The sequence below is a fragment of the Oncorhynchus mykiss genome, chromosome 7 (assembly GCF_057628025.1).
Source record: "Oncorhynchus mykiss isolate SJ-2025 chromosome 7, ASM5762802v1, whole genome shotgun sequence".
Taxonomy (NCBI): Eukaryota; Metazoa; Chordata; class Actinopteri; order Salmoniformes; family Salmonidae; genus Oncorhynchus; species Oncorhynchus mykiss.
Window position 1 is genome coordinate 57137013 of NC_143028.1, and position 16549 is coordinate 57153561.

Genomic DNA, 16549 nt, shown 5'->3' on the forward strand with positions numbered 1-16549 from the left:
ATGAACTGCACTTAAGTAGTATAGTTTCGCAAAGATGAAGACTAGAGTTGAGTTCCGATGCCTAGTTTGGTTTGGTTGGCGTAGGGTTCTGAAAACACCAGGGTTATGGGTTTGATACCTGCATGGGCCACCTATGTTTCTGTGGATAAAGCATCTGTTAAATGTCTATAGTGTTATTACTCTCCCGACATTCTCATTCACGTATTGAATAAACAACCAATAACACAGGTAAAGATCAGTCATCAAGCTTGTTATATCTGGTAGAAGTACGACGGGAATTTGGGTCCTAGCTGTTTTCAGACAGGCCAGCAGGGGGGCCATCCCTCCCACACCATCGCCATGACTAATCCAGAAACCTGTCGGCATCAGCACCATAGAGAATAGAACCTTACTGTCACTTGCAGGAGGCAGACGAATGGGCATTGTGTGAAATGAGCTACACAATCATACGTTGAGAGCCAATCATCCAATCACATTCCACAAACATGAGCTCACATCCTTTACCTCCACTCCTAGGTTCCTTGGAGACAAGTGTGTGGAGGTGGGAAGGTAACATATGTTGTTTAGGTTGGTTTGGCTGTGCTAGGTAGCATTACCCAGTCAGTATTGTAGACTGTTATGATAAAGTCACTGAAATACAAGCTGATCTATTCGACACATTAAGTCAACAATGATTATACTGTATGATGTGCACCAAGTCAGCTAACCACAACTGTAGGGAAAGGGCTGCAGTGGGGTTAGTAAAAACAATCTGTAGAGTTCAGTGACAGGTTGAGGGTTCAGGCTAGGGTGAAAGCCTAACAATCTCAGGGGTCAGTCTTCATCATAGAATGAGTGTTGGGGTTTCTGTTAGGGTTAGGTTCAGAATTACCTGTCCTCCTCTGAAACTATGTTTAGGCTTATGGTTATGTTCATGTTAGGGTCCTCCAGTTGTTTAGGTTTTAGTTGGGGTTCAGGATTTATGGTTTATGGTTTATGGTTGTGTTCATGTTACGGTCAGGGTTAGTACCTACCCTCCTCTGGTCGTCCAGTATTTTCTGTGGCTGGTTGAGATCCAGCTGCTGGTGCAGTGAGGTGGGTTAGTACAGCACAGCGGGCCAACAGAAACAAATGCAGGGTTAGTCCTCATGCAGCATTTGTATGGCCAACATACAGAGACACATAGTTAACAACTTATTAATAATTTCATTCATTATGGACGTTAAGGTGTAGGGTTGTGCTGTGCCATGCCATTAACAGTGGGTTAGAGCAGGGTGGTGTGAAAGTTAGTGAGGGGTCAAAGCAAAGGGAGGGGTCAGCAGCGGTGAGGATGACTATTAATCAGGAAGTGAAAAGTGAAGGAGAAAATCAACAGTTCACTATACTTAACAACTTACCCAATTTCAATCTGCAAAGTATGCCATAGTACTACTGTCCAATATAGATATGCACAAATAAAAGTGATCTATGGTTCTCATCGCTCTTAAATGGACCCTTGCCCTTTTGGAGAGATGAGCAAACAAACACTGGGCTACACTTGAGGTTTTGCTTTGATAGGATCCCAGGTCACTTCTGCTATGTGCTTCACATAGGGTTGCAAAGAGTTGGAAACTTTCTTGTAAATTTCCAGAATTTTCCCAGAAATTTTCCATGGGAAGTTAAGCCCTGGAATTTGGGGAATTTTGATTAAATTCATCAAAAAGTTAGCTTATAACTGTGAACCTTTTTTTGTGGGATCCACAAGGCAATTCTAGGTCTTGTGGCATATTTTGGTTAAACTATCCCCAATTCAATGGAATTGCAACCCTCTGCATGCACAGTGCATTCTTCCATCACATGTTCAGCTGATTCTCAAGATCTTGCACACTAATGAGATGCTATTGAGCCCACACTACTACACTGTCTGAGCCAAGGACTACATGCTTTCTGGTAAGTTTTGATTACAATACTGGGTGGGGTGAAAATATTTTATATGACATACATGATTTTTTGTTAAATAATAAATAGTAGCCTACAGCAAAGTGTGTTTAAATCCTTTCTACCTTTAAAACAATTTCTGCAAGTTAGTTATTGCTACCATGTGGGGTTTAGCTTGCTTGAGCCTGCTAACTGAGGAGTGTTAATTCACCTGTTTCCATACATGTTTCATTTAAAAAAAAAATTATCTTACAAAGGAGTTATCTTACAAAGGAACTGCTTAACTATTTAGCTGTACATGGAATTGTATTTGGGGTTTTTTCTAATTTTTTTCTAATCTTTACAGGAAAATGCCACGGGCACTATCTGATGTGTGGAGACATTTCACTGTAGCTAATGTAAAAGGAAAAGCGGTGTACATTTGCAAATACTGTGCCAAATCATATGTGAAGAATGCAGAATAATCTGGCCAAGTGCATGAAGTTCCCTCACCGCCCACAACAAGCAACCTTTGACAAAAGTCCCTCTACTTCTTTTCGAGGTGAAAATGATGAATCAGACACCTTATCGATAGCAACAACTTATGGTCCTCCTGGAATCAGAAGTTTTTTTTGACTCAATGGAGGAACGTAGTCAGAGAAATGCGCCCAGCATACACCCCTTCAACCAGACATCCTTTATCTACTTATTTGCTGGGTGCAGAGTTCAACAGAGTTCAAGTGAAGGTCAAGCAAATCATAGAGAAAGCAGACTATATTGCAATCATCTCTGAAGGGTGGTTGAATGTTCGTGGGCAATAATTAACTACATCACCTCCACCCCTCAACCAGTATTCTACAAGGGACAACAGACACACCGGTCTCTACATTGCAGATGAGATGAAGGCAGTCATCAATGACCTTGGACCACAGAAGGTACTTGCACTGGTGACAGACAATGCTGCGAACATGAAGGCTGCTTGGTCTCAAGTGGAGGAGTCCTACCCTCACATCACACCCATTGGCTGTGCTGCTCATGCATTGAATCTGCACCTTGAGGACATCATGGCACTGAAAACAATAGATACACTACAAAAGAGCCAAGGAAATGGTTAGGTATGTGACGGGTCATCAAGTAGCAGCTCTTGGCAGTCTGGCGATGTACACTTCCAAGCAAGGGCTTTGGGATGGAGATGCAATATGGCAGTCATGCCAAATATCTCATCAGCCATCTGGTGGAAGGGACTTTGTGGATCTGAGGCTCTTTCCCCTGTTGCTTCCATCATCCTCCAAATCCCACCAACATCCCACCACCCACCTCAGAGTGCAACTGGTCCTTGTTTGGGAACACACACACCAAAGCATGCAACAGGCTGACCAATACAAGTGTTAAAAAATTGGTGGCCATCCGGGCAAATCTGAGGCTTTTTGAGCCTGACAATGAGCCTTCCTCAACAAGGTTGGAAAGTGACAGTGCCAATGAGTTCTCAGAGTCTGATGATCAAGAGGTGGACATTGAGGAGGTCCAGGGAGAAGACATGGAAGCCTGAGTGGAAGACAACCAAAGCTTTAGTTTCTAGACTATAATTTTACAGATGTATTTTGAGAAAGGTTTTGGGATCATTGGGGATCATTCAATGTTGCCTTTCTTTTGTTGTTCAGTGAAATCATCCCATGTGAAGAGTCAACTCATTTAATTAAAATTCAATTCGTAACTAAATCGTGTTTTTTTCTTCTATTGGAAGGATTTAATAATTTGCAATTATGCCTACTTATGATAAGGTAAAAGGTTTATGTTTCAGTCTCCATATGACATGGTAAATATATCCAATGTAACAAACATCTAGATTTAATTGTCATTAATATTAATTTGCATTATATCCATTAATTCCCATATATTCCCGTTAATTCCCACGGAAAGATTCCACCTCTGAATATTCCCCAAAATGTGCAACCCTAGCTACACATTAATCATCCAAATAGAGTATCTACATTCGTAATTCCTGGTAGCTAGCTACAACTGCTCGGAGTAGGACCAGGCTTCCATGAAATCATGCTCATTACTTAAGAAACACTAGAAGGGAAGTGGAGGGAGGTGTGGATGGGGGAGGGAGAGAGGGGGTTAACATAATGTTGCTCAGGAGGGAACCAGGACACTGAACTAGTGACACACGGGAGCTTAGAGAGCCCATATGTCACCAAAACAACACAGAGAATAAAACAACAAAACACAACACTGGGCCACTGCCAGCACAACCATGGGTCCCCCTGAAACATAATCAGACAGCTCTGCCAGCACAACCATGGGTCCCCCTGAAACAAGGTCAGACAGCTCTGCCAGCACAACCATGGGTCCCCCTGAAACATAATCAGACAGCTCTGCCAGCACAACCATGGGTCCCCCTGAAACAAGGTCAGACAGCTCTGCCAGCACAACCATGGGTCCCCCTGAAACAAGGTCAGACAGCTCTGCCAGCACAACCATGGGTCCCCCTGAAACAAGGTCAGACAGCTCTGCCAGCACAACCATGGGTCCCCCTGAAACAAGGTCAGACAGGACAACACAGGGGCTCTGCCATAACCAGAGGGCTGTAGGTGTAGGAGGGGTTGTTCTATCCTTGGGGGTAATGAAAATCCCCCAAAGTCTCCACAAGGATAGTAAATCAAGAAAAAAGTATCCCTCGTGGGGACATTTCTCACATCCCCATGAGGAAAAAGGCTATTTTAAGCGTAGGGGTTAGGTTTATGGTTACAATTCGGGTTAGGGTTTCTGTTAGTGTCCCAGTAGAGAAGCAGAGGCAGGGTTGTCCTACTGCAGCTCAGTCAGACAGTCAGAAGTGGCTACACCATCCTCCCCCACCGTGACCACATCAAAGCCAGACAGCCACCGACACGCAGATCTGCTCCCTCTCCACACCGCCCACGGGCCGACCACAGTGACCGCACAGCAACTCCTCATGCTCACCACATCCTCTTCAAAAACCGTTCCACCGAGTTGGAATCTCCCCGCGGCAAGCCCCTGCTGTCGGTCTCTGAAATCTCCAGCTTCCCCATTAGAGGAAACACACACGTACAGTTTTACGTGTACACACACACACGCGCGCAAGCTTATGAACGGTGGGGGGGGGGGGGGGGGGGTGTACACGTCCATGTGTTTGTGCTTTAGCAGGCGGAGGGAGACGGAGTCATGTTTAGTTTCGTTGTGACCGAAATGGATCCTGGGGTTTACCACTTGGCTGCTCACTGTGTCCAAACACCATAAGGACATCAAGGGAACCTAATTAAAATAGTATGTTGCTCTGTCATTTTCACTGCAACTGACCTGCTTTCCTCAAACATGTACCACCCAAGATCTAGAGCCAAGGTGAGTTCCAGCCTAGTGAGTGTCAACTTTTGGTAACAATTGGCTGGTCTGGAACTACCTTCGTACTTGGTTAACCATATGGGGACCTATTTAGTAAGGTAAAATAATAATTCAGAACGTGGCAGATGGATATGTGATGTATAGAGCTGATACAATTCTCTATTCTACATGAGTATCAGATCTGCTGTACAACATTTGTATCGGACTGCCCTGTGATGTTAGACTCTTCAGGTCTCTCTAACTGATTTGCCTTCCTCTTTAAATCCTGGGCCCAGGTGTTAAGGGAAGACTTTAAAACCTGGCAATCTGCAGTGGAGCCAACTCCACTACCTTACATAACAAGCTGAGTGAGGCAACCCAGGCCCCAGCTCAGGCGGAGGACGATGTGAATGTGCGTGTACTCTGCAGTCACGACCTCACCTATCAGTTGCCAAGCTAAGGTTGGTCCATACGGTACATTATGAAATACCTCATTCAACCGTCAATCACTGAAGTGTACACGCGTGGTTTCCTATCCTGGTTCAGGGGAACCCAGTCAACCCACAGGGTTCTAGCCTAACACTGACAAACATTCGTCTTCACCTAACCAACATCAATCAATATTGAAGCCCTTGATGTGTTGAATCGAGATACAGGTAACTGCCAAAATAAAGGAAACCCCAACATAAAGTGTCTTAATAGGGCGTTGGGCACCATGAGACGCCAGCAGAGCTTCAATGCACCTTGACATAGATTCTACAAGTGTCTGGAACTCTATTGGAGGGATACAACACCATTCTTCCACAAGAAATCCCATAAATTGGTGTTTTTTTGATGGTGGTAGAAAACACTGTCTCAGGCACCGCTCCAGAATCTCCCATTAGCATTCCATTGGGTTGAGATCTGGTAACAGACACACAGACACCCTTTTAACCCTCTTTCAAATTCACTGAGATCTCTTCTTCTAGCCATGGTAGCCAAAATAATGGGCAACTGGGCATCTTTAGACATGACAATAAGCATGATAGGATGGTAATTGCTCAGGTACTCAGGAAACACACCTGTGTGGAAGCACCTGCTTCAATATACTTTTATCCCTCATTTACTCAAGTGTTTTCATTATTTTATCAGTTGTCTGTAGTTAGTGCTGGGCTGAAACAAAACTGATCACCCCTGTTAGTTGGAACAGAATTGAGGAGTACTACAAACATATTTGAGCGCAGCGCATAAAGTAACAAACAGTACATGTTTCACATTCTCCTGCTCTGCCTCAGTGGTGCCGAGGAGATCCACTTTCACAGGAGTAGAGGGTGAAAGGAGAGGAGCCACAAGCACTTTTTTCTATTGTAATTGACTGTACGCTTGTTTATTCCATGTGTAACTCTGTGTCGTTTGTGTCGCACTGCTTTGCTTTATCTTGGCCAGGTCGCAGTTGTAAATGAGAACTTGTTCTCAACTAGCCTACCTGGTTAAATAAAGGTGAAATAAAATACATTTTAAAGAATCCCAGCCGGTGTGAGGATCACCTCCAACACACTACAACGCCACAGAAAAAAACTCTAACTCCACGTAGGCTACAGACACAGTGTGAGTGTGCAGGACTTTATGTTTGAGAGAGGAAAGGAGAAAAGAGGAAAGGAGAAAAGAGGAAAGGAGAAAAGGGGAAAGAGAAAATGGAAAGAGAGAAAGGTGGGATGTTGTGAATGACATTTGAAAGAAGCTAAGAGATGGAAGGGGAAAAGGAAGGAGAGAGAGGAGGAATCAGGGAGAAAGAGGGAGAAACGTTGGCTAGAGAAGGTAGAGTGTGCGAGGTTGTCTGGCTTGCTTTCCTCAATACTGCCTTGTTATTACATCAGAGCTGGCGGCAAGAAGGGAGGGAGGGGCACTTAACAGGTGTGGATAGGGAAGGCTGTAGATAGCTGTACTGTATACACCCCACCCCGACCCTGTACCCCCCATACCCTCTGACCTTGTAACCGCTTAGCTTCCGACCCTGCACCTCCTATAGCCTCCGACCCTGTACGCCCTATAGCCCCCGACCCTGTACGCCCTATAGCCTCCGACCCTGTACGCCCTATAGCCCCCGACCCTGTACGCCCTATAGCCCCCGACCCTGTACTCCCTATAGCCCCCGACCCTGTACCCCCCTATACCCTCTGACCTTGTAACCGCTTAGCCTCCGACCCTGCACCTCCTATAGCCTCCGACCCTGTACGCCCTATAGCCCCCGACCCTGTACGCCCTATAGCCTCCGACCCTGTACGCCCTATAGCCCCCGACCCTGTACGCCCTATAGCCCCCGACCCTGTACCCCCTATAGCCCCGACCCTGTACCCCCTATAGCCCCGACCCTGTACGCCCTATAGCCCCCGACCCTGTACCCCCTATAGCCCCGACCCTGTACCCCCTATAGCCCCCGACCCTGTACGCCCTATATCCCCGACCCTGTACGCCCTATATCCCCGACCCTGTACGCCCTATATCCCTGACCATGTACGCCCTATATCCCCGACCATGTACGCCCTATATCCCCGACCCTGTACCACAGACCCTGTACGCCCTATAGCTCAGAACCTGTACGCCCTATATCCCCGACCATGTACGCCCTATATCCCCGACCATGTACGCCCTATATCCCCGACCCTGTACGCCCTATATCCCCGACCATGTACGCCCTATATCCCCGACCCTGTACGCCCTATATACACCAACCCTGTACGCCCTATATCCCCGACCCTGTACCCCTGACCCTGTACGCCCTATAGCCCAGAACCTGTACACCCTATAGCCCCCGACCCTGTACGCCCTATATATCCGACCATGTACGCCCTATATCCCCGACCCTGTACGCCCTATATCCCCGACCCTGTACGCCCTATATCCCGACCCTGTATCCCCGACCCTGTACGCCCTATAGCTCAGAACCTGTGCACCCTATAGCCCCAGGCCCTGTACCATCCGACCCTGTACCCCCTATAGCCCCCTCCTGCAAAGGCAAAGCCAGTGTCTCTGGGACAACAGCTCCTCCGCACTTTTATTGGCTATTACTTCTGAAGGTCACACATCAGTGGAGGGGAGAGAGGTAGAGAGAGAGAGATGCAGGCTGGGTTCCAGGGAGAGAGAGGCAGGGAGAGAGATGCAGGCTGGGTTCCAGGGAGAGGGAGAGAGCGGCAGGGCGAGAGGTTTAGAGAGGCAGGGAGAGATATAGAGAGAGATGCAGGCTGGGTTCCAGGTAGAGGGAGAGAGAGGCAGGCTGAGTTCCAGGAAAAATAAAAAAAGCCAGCCCGGTCGTTATGTAACCATCGCCCCAGAGCTGGCAGCGGCCCAGGAATCGTGCAACTTGCAGGCAGGGAAAACTAGGACACAGCCGCACACCTTCCTAGTCCTAGATATACCGTCACAGTGCCCCCTACTGACATCCTGCAGAAAGCCCAGACCTCACGTAGAATGAGGAAGACACTGAAAAGGTAGATAATGGAGATTAAGGAAAACTTAAAATCAGGAAATTGCGAAAAGAAGAGAAGGTAAATAAATGGCACACACATGAGAAGCCAACATTACTGGTCCAAAATTCCTGTTATAGGTCAAACAGACAGTATCAGAAGTTATACTAAACTCTCCTCTTATGACAGCAGGTAGCCTAGCGGTTAGAGCGTTGGGCCAGTACCTGAAAGGTTGCTGGTTCAAATACCCGAGTAGTCAAGGTGAAAGATCTGTTGATTTGTGTCCTTGAACAAGGCACTTAACTCTAATTTGCTCCAGGAGAGCCGTACTACTATGCTGATCCTGTAAAACAACATTTCCCTGCAGTTCTTCCCTAGGAAATACTCCTGGTCCTGCTGCAGTATCATTGACTAAAGCTCCTCCTGAAAGCTCCCTTCATCCTTCTGGGGAAATAGGGAGGGACGTTCCTAAATGAACCATGTACACACATTCCACAGCCCTTTTGAAGGCCCTATAAAAAAATACATTAAAACAACTCAACCTACTGTGGTGAGTTAGAATAGTAGAACACACAAGGTGCACCAACAGTTTTTCTATTATATCAGCCCATGTCAGCAAAACATTTACCTAAAATTAGTATTCATGGTTGAATTAAAAGGGCGGGGGGGGGGGGGAATTAAAAGGGCCCCTCCGTTGGTTTTGTTAGTCAGTCTCACTCAGATATCACATTAAAAACTGCAAACATTTCTCTCTACCCTATGGCAAAATGTGTAGAATTGCAGGAAATTAGTATAAATGCATAAAATGTATTATAATATTGCAAAATATTCTCTCTGCCCCATGGAAAAATGTGTAGAATTGCCGCAAACTTGCTTTAAAACTGCAACGTGTTCTCTAAAATGTGTATAATTGCACAAATTGCATGTGGGTACACAAACTTGTGAACAACTGAGGACCCTCATGATAAGTTCAGATTTCTTGTGGCCTCCACCGCCATCAAAGGGGCCTTAGAGAGACTGGGTATGTCCAAACACACTGACAGCCTGCCCTACCAGCATGGGACACTGGAACAGCATAACACTATTGGGTAATGCACACACACACACTTAGCTTTACTTACTGAATGGGAGGGTGAGAGGGAAAGCAAACCAGAACTACCACTACAAGCCCAGACGTACTACCTACAGACACGTATCACCACCACATACAGACACAACCACAGACCACAGGAACATTGACAGAACAAGTGAAAGAGGGAGCAAGAAGTAGAAGAAAAAGAGGAACAACCTCTGGCATATCCATCTCATCATTAAAGGATCTGAGCTGAAAGAGAAGAGAGGAGGGTTAGATTGGTTAGCATAGGGAGGATAAGCGGACATATGGAATTGTTTCAAGATGGTCATACTATGGATGATTTTTTGGACCTCTTTAGGTATAAAATAAATGTTTTGATAAAATATTGATTTTGATTTTGTCCGTTACTACTAAAGCCCATAGCGTGTAGCATTGAATAACAGTCATAAAAGGCAAAAAGGAGAGTCAAAAAATGTATCACAAAAAACGTTTTAAAGTGTCCTAAATCTAGGAATTATACTCAGGAAAAAAATAAATAAATAAATAAATTATATATACATATATATATATATATATATATATATATATATACATATATATATATATATACATATATATATATATATATATATATATATATATATATATATATATATATATATATATACATATATATATATATATATATACATATATATATATATATATATATATATATATATATATATATATATATATATATATATATATATATATATATATATATAGACAGTACCAGTCAAAAGTTTGGACACACCTACTCATTCAAGGGTTTATCTTTATTTTCACTATTTTCTACATTGTAGAATAATAGTGAAGACATCACAACTATGAAATAATACACATGGAATCATGTAGTAACCAAAAAAGTGTTTAACAAATCAAAATATATTTTAGATTCTTCAAAGTAGCCACCCTTTGCCTTGATGACAGCTCTGCACACTCTTGGCATTCCCTCAACCAGCTTCATCTGGAATGCTTTTCCAACAGTTCCTACATATGCTGAGCACTTGTTGGCAGCTTTGTCTTCACTCTGTGGTCCAACTCATCCCAAACCATCTCAATTGGGTTGAGGTCGGGTGATTGTGGAGGCCAGGTCATCTGACGCAGCACTCCATCACTCTCCTTGGTCAAATAGCCTTTACACAGTCTGGAGGTGTGTTGGGTCATTGTCCTGTTGAAAAACAAATGATAGTGGGACTAAGCGCAAACCAGATGGGATATCACTGCAGAATGCTGTGGTAGCCATGCTGGTTAAGTGTGCCTTGAATTCTAAATAAATCACTGACATTATCACCAGCAAGGCACCCCCACACCATCACACCTCCTCCTCCATGCTTCACGGTGGGAACCACACATGTGGAGATAATACGTTCACCTAATCTGCGTCTCACAGATTTCAACCGGTCTAATGTCCATTGCTCGTATTTCTTGGCCCAAGCAAGTCTCCTCTTCTTATTGGTGTCCTTTAGTAGTGGTTTATTTGTAGCAATTCGAACATGAAGGCCTTATTCACGCAATCTCCTGTGAACAGTTGATGTTGAGATGTGTCTGTTACTTTTTATTTGGGCTGCAATCGGAGGTGCAGTTAACTCTAATGAACTTATTCTCTGCAGCAGAGGTAACTCTGGGTCTTCCTTTCTTGTGGCGGTCCTCATGAGAGCCAGTTTCATCATAGCGCTTGATGATTTTTGCAACTGCACTTGAAGAAACTTTCAAAGTTCTTGAAATTTTCCGGATTGACTAACCTTCATGTCTTAAAGTAATGATTCTCTGTTTATTTGAGCTGTTCTTGACATAATATGGACTTGGTCTTTAACCAAATAGGGCCATCTTCTGTATAACACCCCTACTTTGTTACAACACAACTGATTGGCTCAAACGCATTAACCTTTTTGGGATAGGGGGCAGCATTTTCACTTTTGGATGAATAGCGTGCCCAGAGTGAACTGCCTCCTAGTCTGTTCCAGATGCTAATATATGCATATTATTTATAGTATTGAATAGAAAACACTGAAGTTTATACATCTATTTGAATGATGTCTGTGAGATTAACAGAACTCATATGGCAGGCAAAAACCTGAGAAAAAATCCAACTAGGAAGTAGGAAATCTGAGGTTTGTAGTTTTTCAACTCAGCCCCCATTGAAGATACAGGGTGATATTAGTTATGTTTCATTTTCCAAGGCTTCCACTAGATGTCAACAGTATTTAGAACCTGTTTTGAGGATTCTACTCTAAAGGAGGGGCTCATAATGGCTCTTTGAGTGAGTGGTCTGGCAGAGTGCCACAGCCTCGGTCTGGCGCACTCACGTGAAAGGTAGCTACGCTCCACTTCATTTGTACAGACAAAGGAATTGTCCGGTTGGAACATTAATGAAGTTTTATGTTAAAAACATCCTAAAGACTTACTCCATACTTAGTTTGGCATGTTTCTACGGGCTGTAACGGAACTTTTTGAACTTTTCGTCCAAAGTTCGGCGCGACCTGAACGCGCTTATGGATTTGTTTACCAAACGCCCTAACAAAAGAAGATAGTTGGACATAACTGATGGACATTATCGAACAAATCAAACATTTATGGTGGAACTGGGATTCCTGGGAGTGCATTCTGATGAAGATCATCAAAGGTAAATTAATTTTTTAAATGCTATTTCTGAGTAATGTTGACTACCCAATATGGTGGGTATCTTTTTGGCTGCTTTGTTGTCTAAAGGCTGTACTCAGATTATTGCATGGTTTGCTTTCTTCATAAAGTTTTTTAAAAATCTGACACAGCGGTTGCATTAAGGAGAAGTTTATCTAAAGTTCCATGTATAACAGGTGTATCTTTCCGCTAGTGGGAACCCCAGTCCTAGAAAGGTTAAGGAAAGAAATTTCACTATTTAACTTTTAACAAGCCACACCTGTTAATTGAAATGCATTCCAGGTGGCTACCTCATGAAGCTGGTTGAGAGAATGCCAAGAGTGTGCAAAGCTGTCATCAAGGCAAAGGGTGGCTACAGTGAAGAATCTGAAATATAAAATATATTTTGATTTGCTTAACACTTTTTGGGTTACTACATGATTCTATATGTGTTATTTCATAGTGTTGATGTCTTCACTATTATTCTACAACGTAAAAAACAGTAAAGATAAAACCCTTGAATGATTAGGTGTCCAAACTTTTGACTGGTTCAGTATATATTTTTTTTATACATATTTAACCCCTTTTTTTGGGGTAGGCACAAAACTACCTTCATTACTTCAATTTATTTTTATACCAGTACCGGGTACCTTCAGACGAATCCCGTGACACTTGTGGGGGTCGTATAGCAAAATGGAGAACACCATCATGAGAAACTCCCGTTTCCACAGCGGGGTCCCATTAGTTTGTAGCCCAAACGGTTCGGACACAACTAAACAGAAATTGGCACATCGACTGTGCTGACTTCAGACGAGTCTCCTGACACTTGTATGGGTCAAAGAGAAAAACGGACAACACCATCGTGTTCAGTCAAACCGTTCGGACGCTACAGACCGAAAACCTATTTTCGGGATGTCTAATGGTCTGACAAACACCGCTCTAGCTCTGCCACCTTTCACTGCAGATGCGGAAGTGCCACACCGGCGGATGTTATTTTAAAATTATTTTGTTATGCAACTTAGACTTACACATCGGTGTGTCTAACGACTCTAGGGAGATTGAAAGGGATGTACAAATAGCTAGCGAGCTAGTTATTTTCATGAACTGAAATTTGATTTCAATAGGAACACAAGTGGCTGCCTAGCTATTATTGAAAATAACTGCAGTTTCTGCTGGTCATTGTTTTCAAGCTTTTTCAGGCATTGGTGCTAACTAGGTAATCCAGCTTAAGTTAGCTAGCTACCCCAGAAGTTGCTAATAACATCTGCATCTAACATTTTTGATCCTGCTCATTTGATCCTCACACAGACGTTTTCCATTCGGTCAAAGAAATAATGCCTTAATACCAAAGCAGTATTGTAAACACATTTTTTACAGCAGCTTTGACAGTGCTACTGATCATAGTGGTGGCGCTTGGCTTGCACAGCCTACAGTGCCTTGCGAAAGTATTCGGCCCCCTTGAACTTTGCGACCTTTTGTCACATTTCAGGCTTCAAACATAAAGATATAAAACTGTATTTTTTTGTGGAGAATCAACAACAAGTGGGACACAATCATGAAGTGGAACGATATTTATTGGATATTTCAAACTTTTTTAACATTACAAAAACTGAAAAATTGGGCGTGCAAAATTATTCAGCCCCTTTAAGTTAATACTTTGTAGCGCCACCTTTTGCTGCGATTACAGCTGTAAGTCGCTTGGAGTATGTCTCTATCAGTTTTGCACATCGAGAGACTGAATTTTTTTCCCATTCCTCCTTGCAAAACAGCTCGAGCTCAGTGAGGTTGGATGGAGAGCATTTGTGAACAGCAGTTTTCAGTTCTTTCCACAGATTCTCGATTGGATTCAGGTCTGGACTTTGACTTGGCCATTCTTACACCTGGATATGTTTATTTTTGAACCATTCCATTGTAGATTTTGCTTTATGTTTTGGATCATTGTCTTGTTGGAAGACAAATCTCCGTCCCAGTCTCAGGTCTTTTGCAGACTCCATCAGGTTTTCTTCCAGAATGGTCCTGTATTTGGCTCCATCCATCTTCCCATCAATTTTAACCATCTTCCCTGTCCCTGCTGAAGAAAAGCAGGCCCAAACCATGATGCTGCCAACACCATGTTTGACAGTGGGGATGGTGTGTTCAGCTGTGTTGCTTTTACGCCAAACATAACGTTTTGCATTGTTGCCAAAAAGTTCAATTTTGGTTTAATCTGACCAGAGCACCTTCTTCCACGTTTGGTGTGTCTCCCAGGTGTCTCCCAATGTTTCAGTTTTTGATTTGTTAAAAAAGTTTGAAATATCCAATAAATGTCGTTCCACTTCATGATTGTGTCCCACTTGTTGTTGATTCTTCACAAAAAAATACAGTTTTATATCTTTATGTTTGAAGCCTGAAATGTGGCAAAAGGTCGCAAAGTTCAAGGGGGCCGAATACTTTCGCAAGGCACTATATATCAATTAGTGATAGCATTCTAGCCAACAGCCACTGCTGCATCCAAAATATTTATTTTACATAACGCAATATAATCTTAGCGACTATTCAAGCAAGAATCAAAAAAAACATAATTGTAAGCGTATGAGAAACCAAAAAAGTTATTTTGTTTAGAAGTAATACAAATTTCAATCTAGGCTGTTGATTGGGCGTATGCATGAGGTCAGTCTAGCTTGGCCAAGCTGTGTGTGTGTGTATTCATTACATCGACACATATAATTCCATATCACATCAGAATAAATATAACACACCCAGACATCGGTTGATGAGTATTACAATGTAAGCAATCCTAAAAAGAGGTTAGACACTAGACAGAACTGTTCATCGATCCAACTGTGATTGAAAGAAAGAGATGTTCTTAGATGTTCAGGGCTGCAGCTGGATGTAAGGTGTGATGTGGCTCGTGGTTTACCTTCTCTCCGTATCCTCGGTCTTTGGTCATCATCTCTCGGAGGGTCTGCAGGACTTTGATACACAGCCTTTCCTCATTCTCCTCCAGCAGCTGCTTGGTGTGTTTGATCAGCCTGGGGAGAGACAGGGTCAAAGGTCACCATGGGGTCACTAATCATGGGGGCATCATGGGGTTGAGGTCACAAGAGGATTGACTGGATGGGTGGGTTTGGGGGACACCATGCTGGAGTGGTGGTGTTGTACAGACATTCACATTCATATTTTTGTTATTTAGCAGACACTCCTAACCAGAGTGACTTAACAGTCATTCAAATAAGTTTAGTATGAAAATTGACAGCTTAATTAAAAACTACCTGCGAAACTCCCGTCTCAACGTCAACAGTGAAGTGGTCGACTCGGGGATGCTGGCCTTCTAGGCAGAGTTGCAAAGAAAAAGCCATATCTCAGACTGGCCAATAAAAATAAAAGATTATAAGATGGGCAAAAGAACACAGACACTGGACAGAGGAGTCCCGGAGTCACCTCTTCACTGTTGATGTTGAGACTGGTGTTTTGCGGGTACTATTTAATGAATCTGCCAGTTGAGGACTTGAGTCATCTGTTTCTCTAGACAACTAATGTACTTGTCCTCTTGCTCAGTTGTGCACCGGGGCCTCTCCCTCATTTTTCTATTCTGGTTAGGGCCAGTTTGTGCTGTTCTGTGAAGGGAGTAGTACACAGCATTGTATGAGATCTTCAGTTTCTTAGCAATTTCTGACATGGAATAGCCTTCATTTCCCAGAACAATAATAGACTAATGAGTTTCAGAAGAAAGGTCGTTGTTTCTGGCCATTTTGAGCCTGTAATCGAACCCACAAATGCTGATGCTCCAGATCCTTAACTAGTCTAAAGAAGGCCACTTTTATTGCTTCTTTAATCAGAACAACAGTTTTCAGCTGTGCTAACAATTGCAAAAGCGTTTTCTAATGATCAATTAGCCTTTTAAAATTATCCATTTGGATTAGCTAACACAACGTGCCATTGGAACACATTGCTGATAATGGGCCTCTGTACGCCTATGTCGATATTTCATGAAAATAAATCTGCCGTTTCCAGCAACAATAGGCATTTTCAACATTAACAATGTCTACACTGTACTTCTGATCAATTTGATGTTACTTTAAATGAACAAAAAACTATGATTTTCTTTCAAAAACAAGGACATTTCTAAGTGACCCCAAACTTTTGAATGGTACTGTATATTCGAGGGTTT

General features: G+C 43.2%; 1 protein-coding gene across 5 annotated transcripts in view; it reads right to left on the minus strand.

The window, feature by feature from the left end:
• LOC110528182 (inositol 1,4,5-trisphosphate-gated calcium channel ITPR1) overlaps positions 1 to 16549 on the minus strand; it is a 192358-nt gene that overhangs the window by 93021 nt on the left and 82788 nt on the right. Inside the window, exons 38-40 of one of the 5 annotated variants that reach the window (XM_021610038.3) lie at positions 15299 to 15410; positions 9949 to 9984; positions 1014 to 1061 (exon numbers count right to left, since the gene is read on the minus strand). In XM_021610038.3, the coding sequence (XP_021465713.3) occupies positions 1014 to 1061; positions 9949 to 9984; positions 15299 to 15410 (196 nt within the window). Of the gene's footprint in view, positions 1 to 1013; positions 1062 to 9948; positions 9985 to 10535; positions 10949 to 15298; positions 15411 to 16549 lie in introns of those variants that run through there. The other 4 variants (XM_090241404.1, XM_090241406.1, XM_090241407.1 and 1 more) reach the window with 4 other exon arrangements.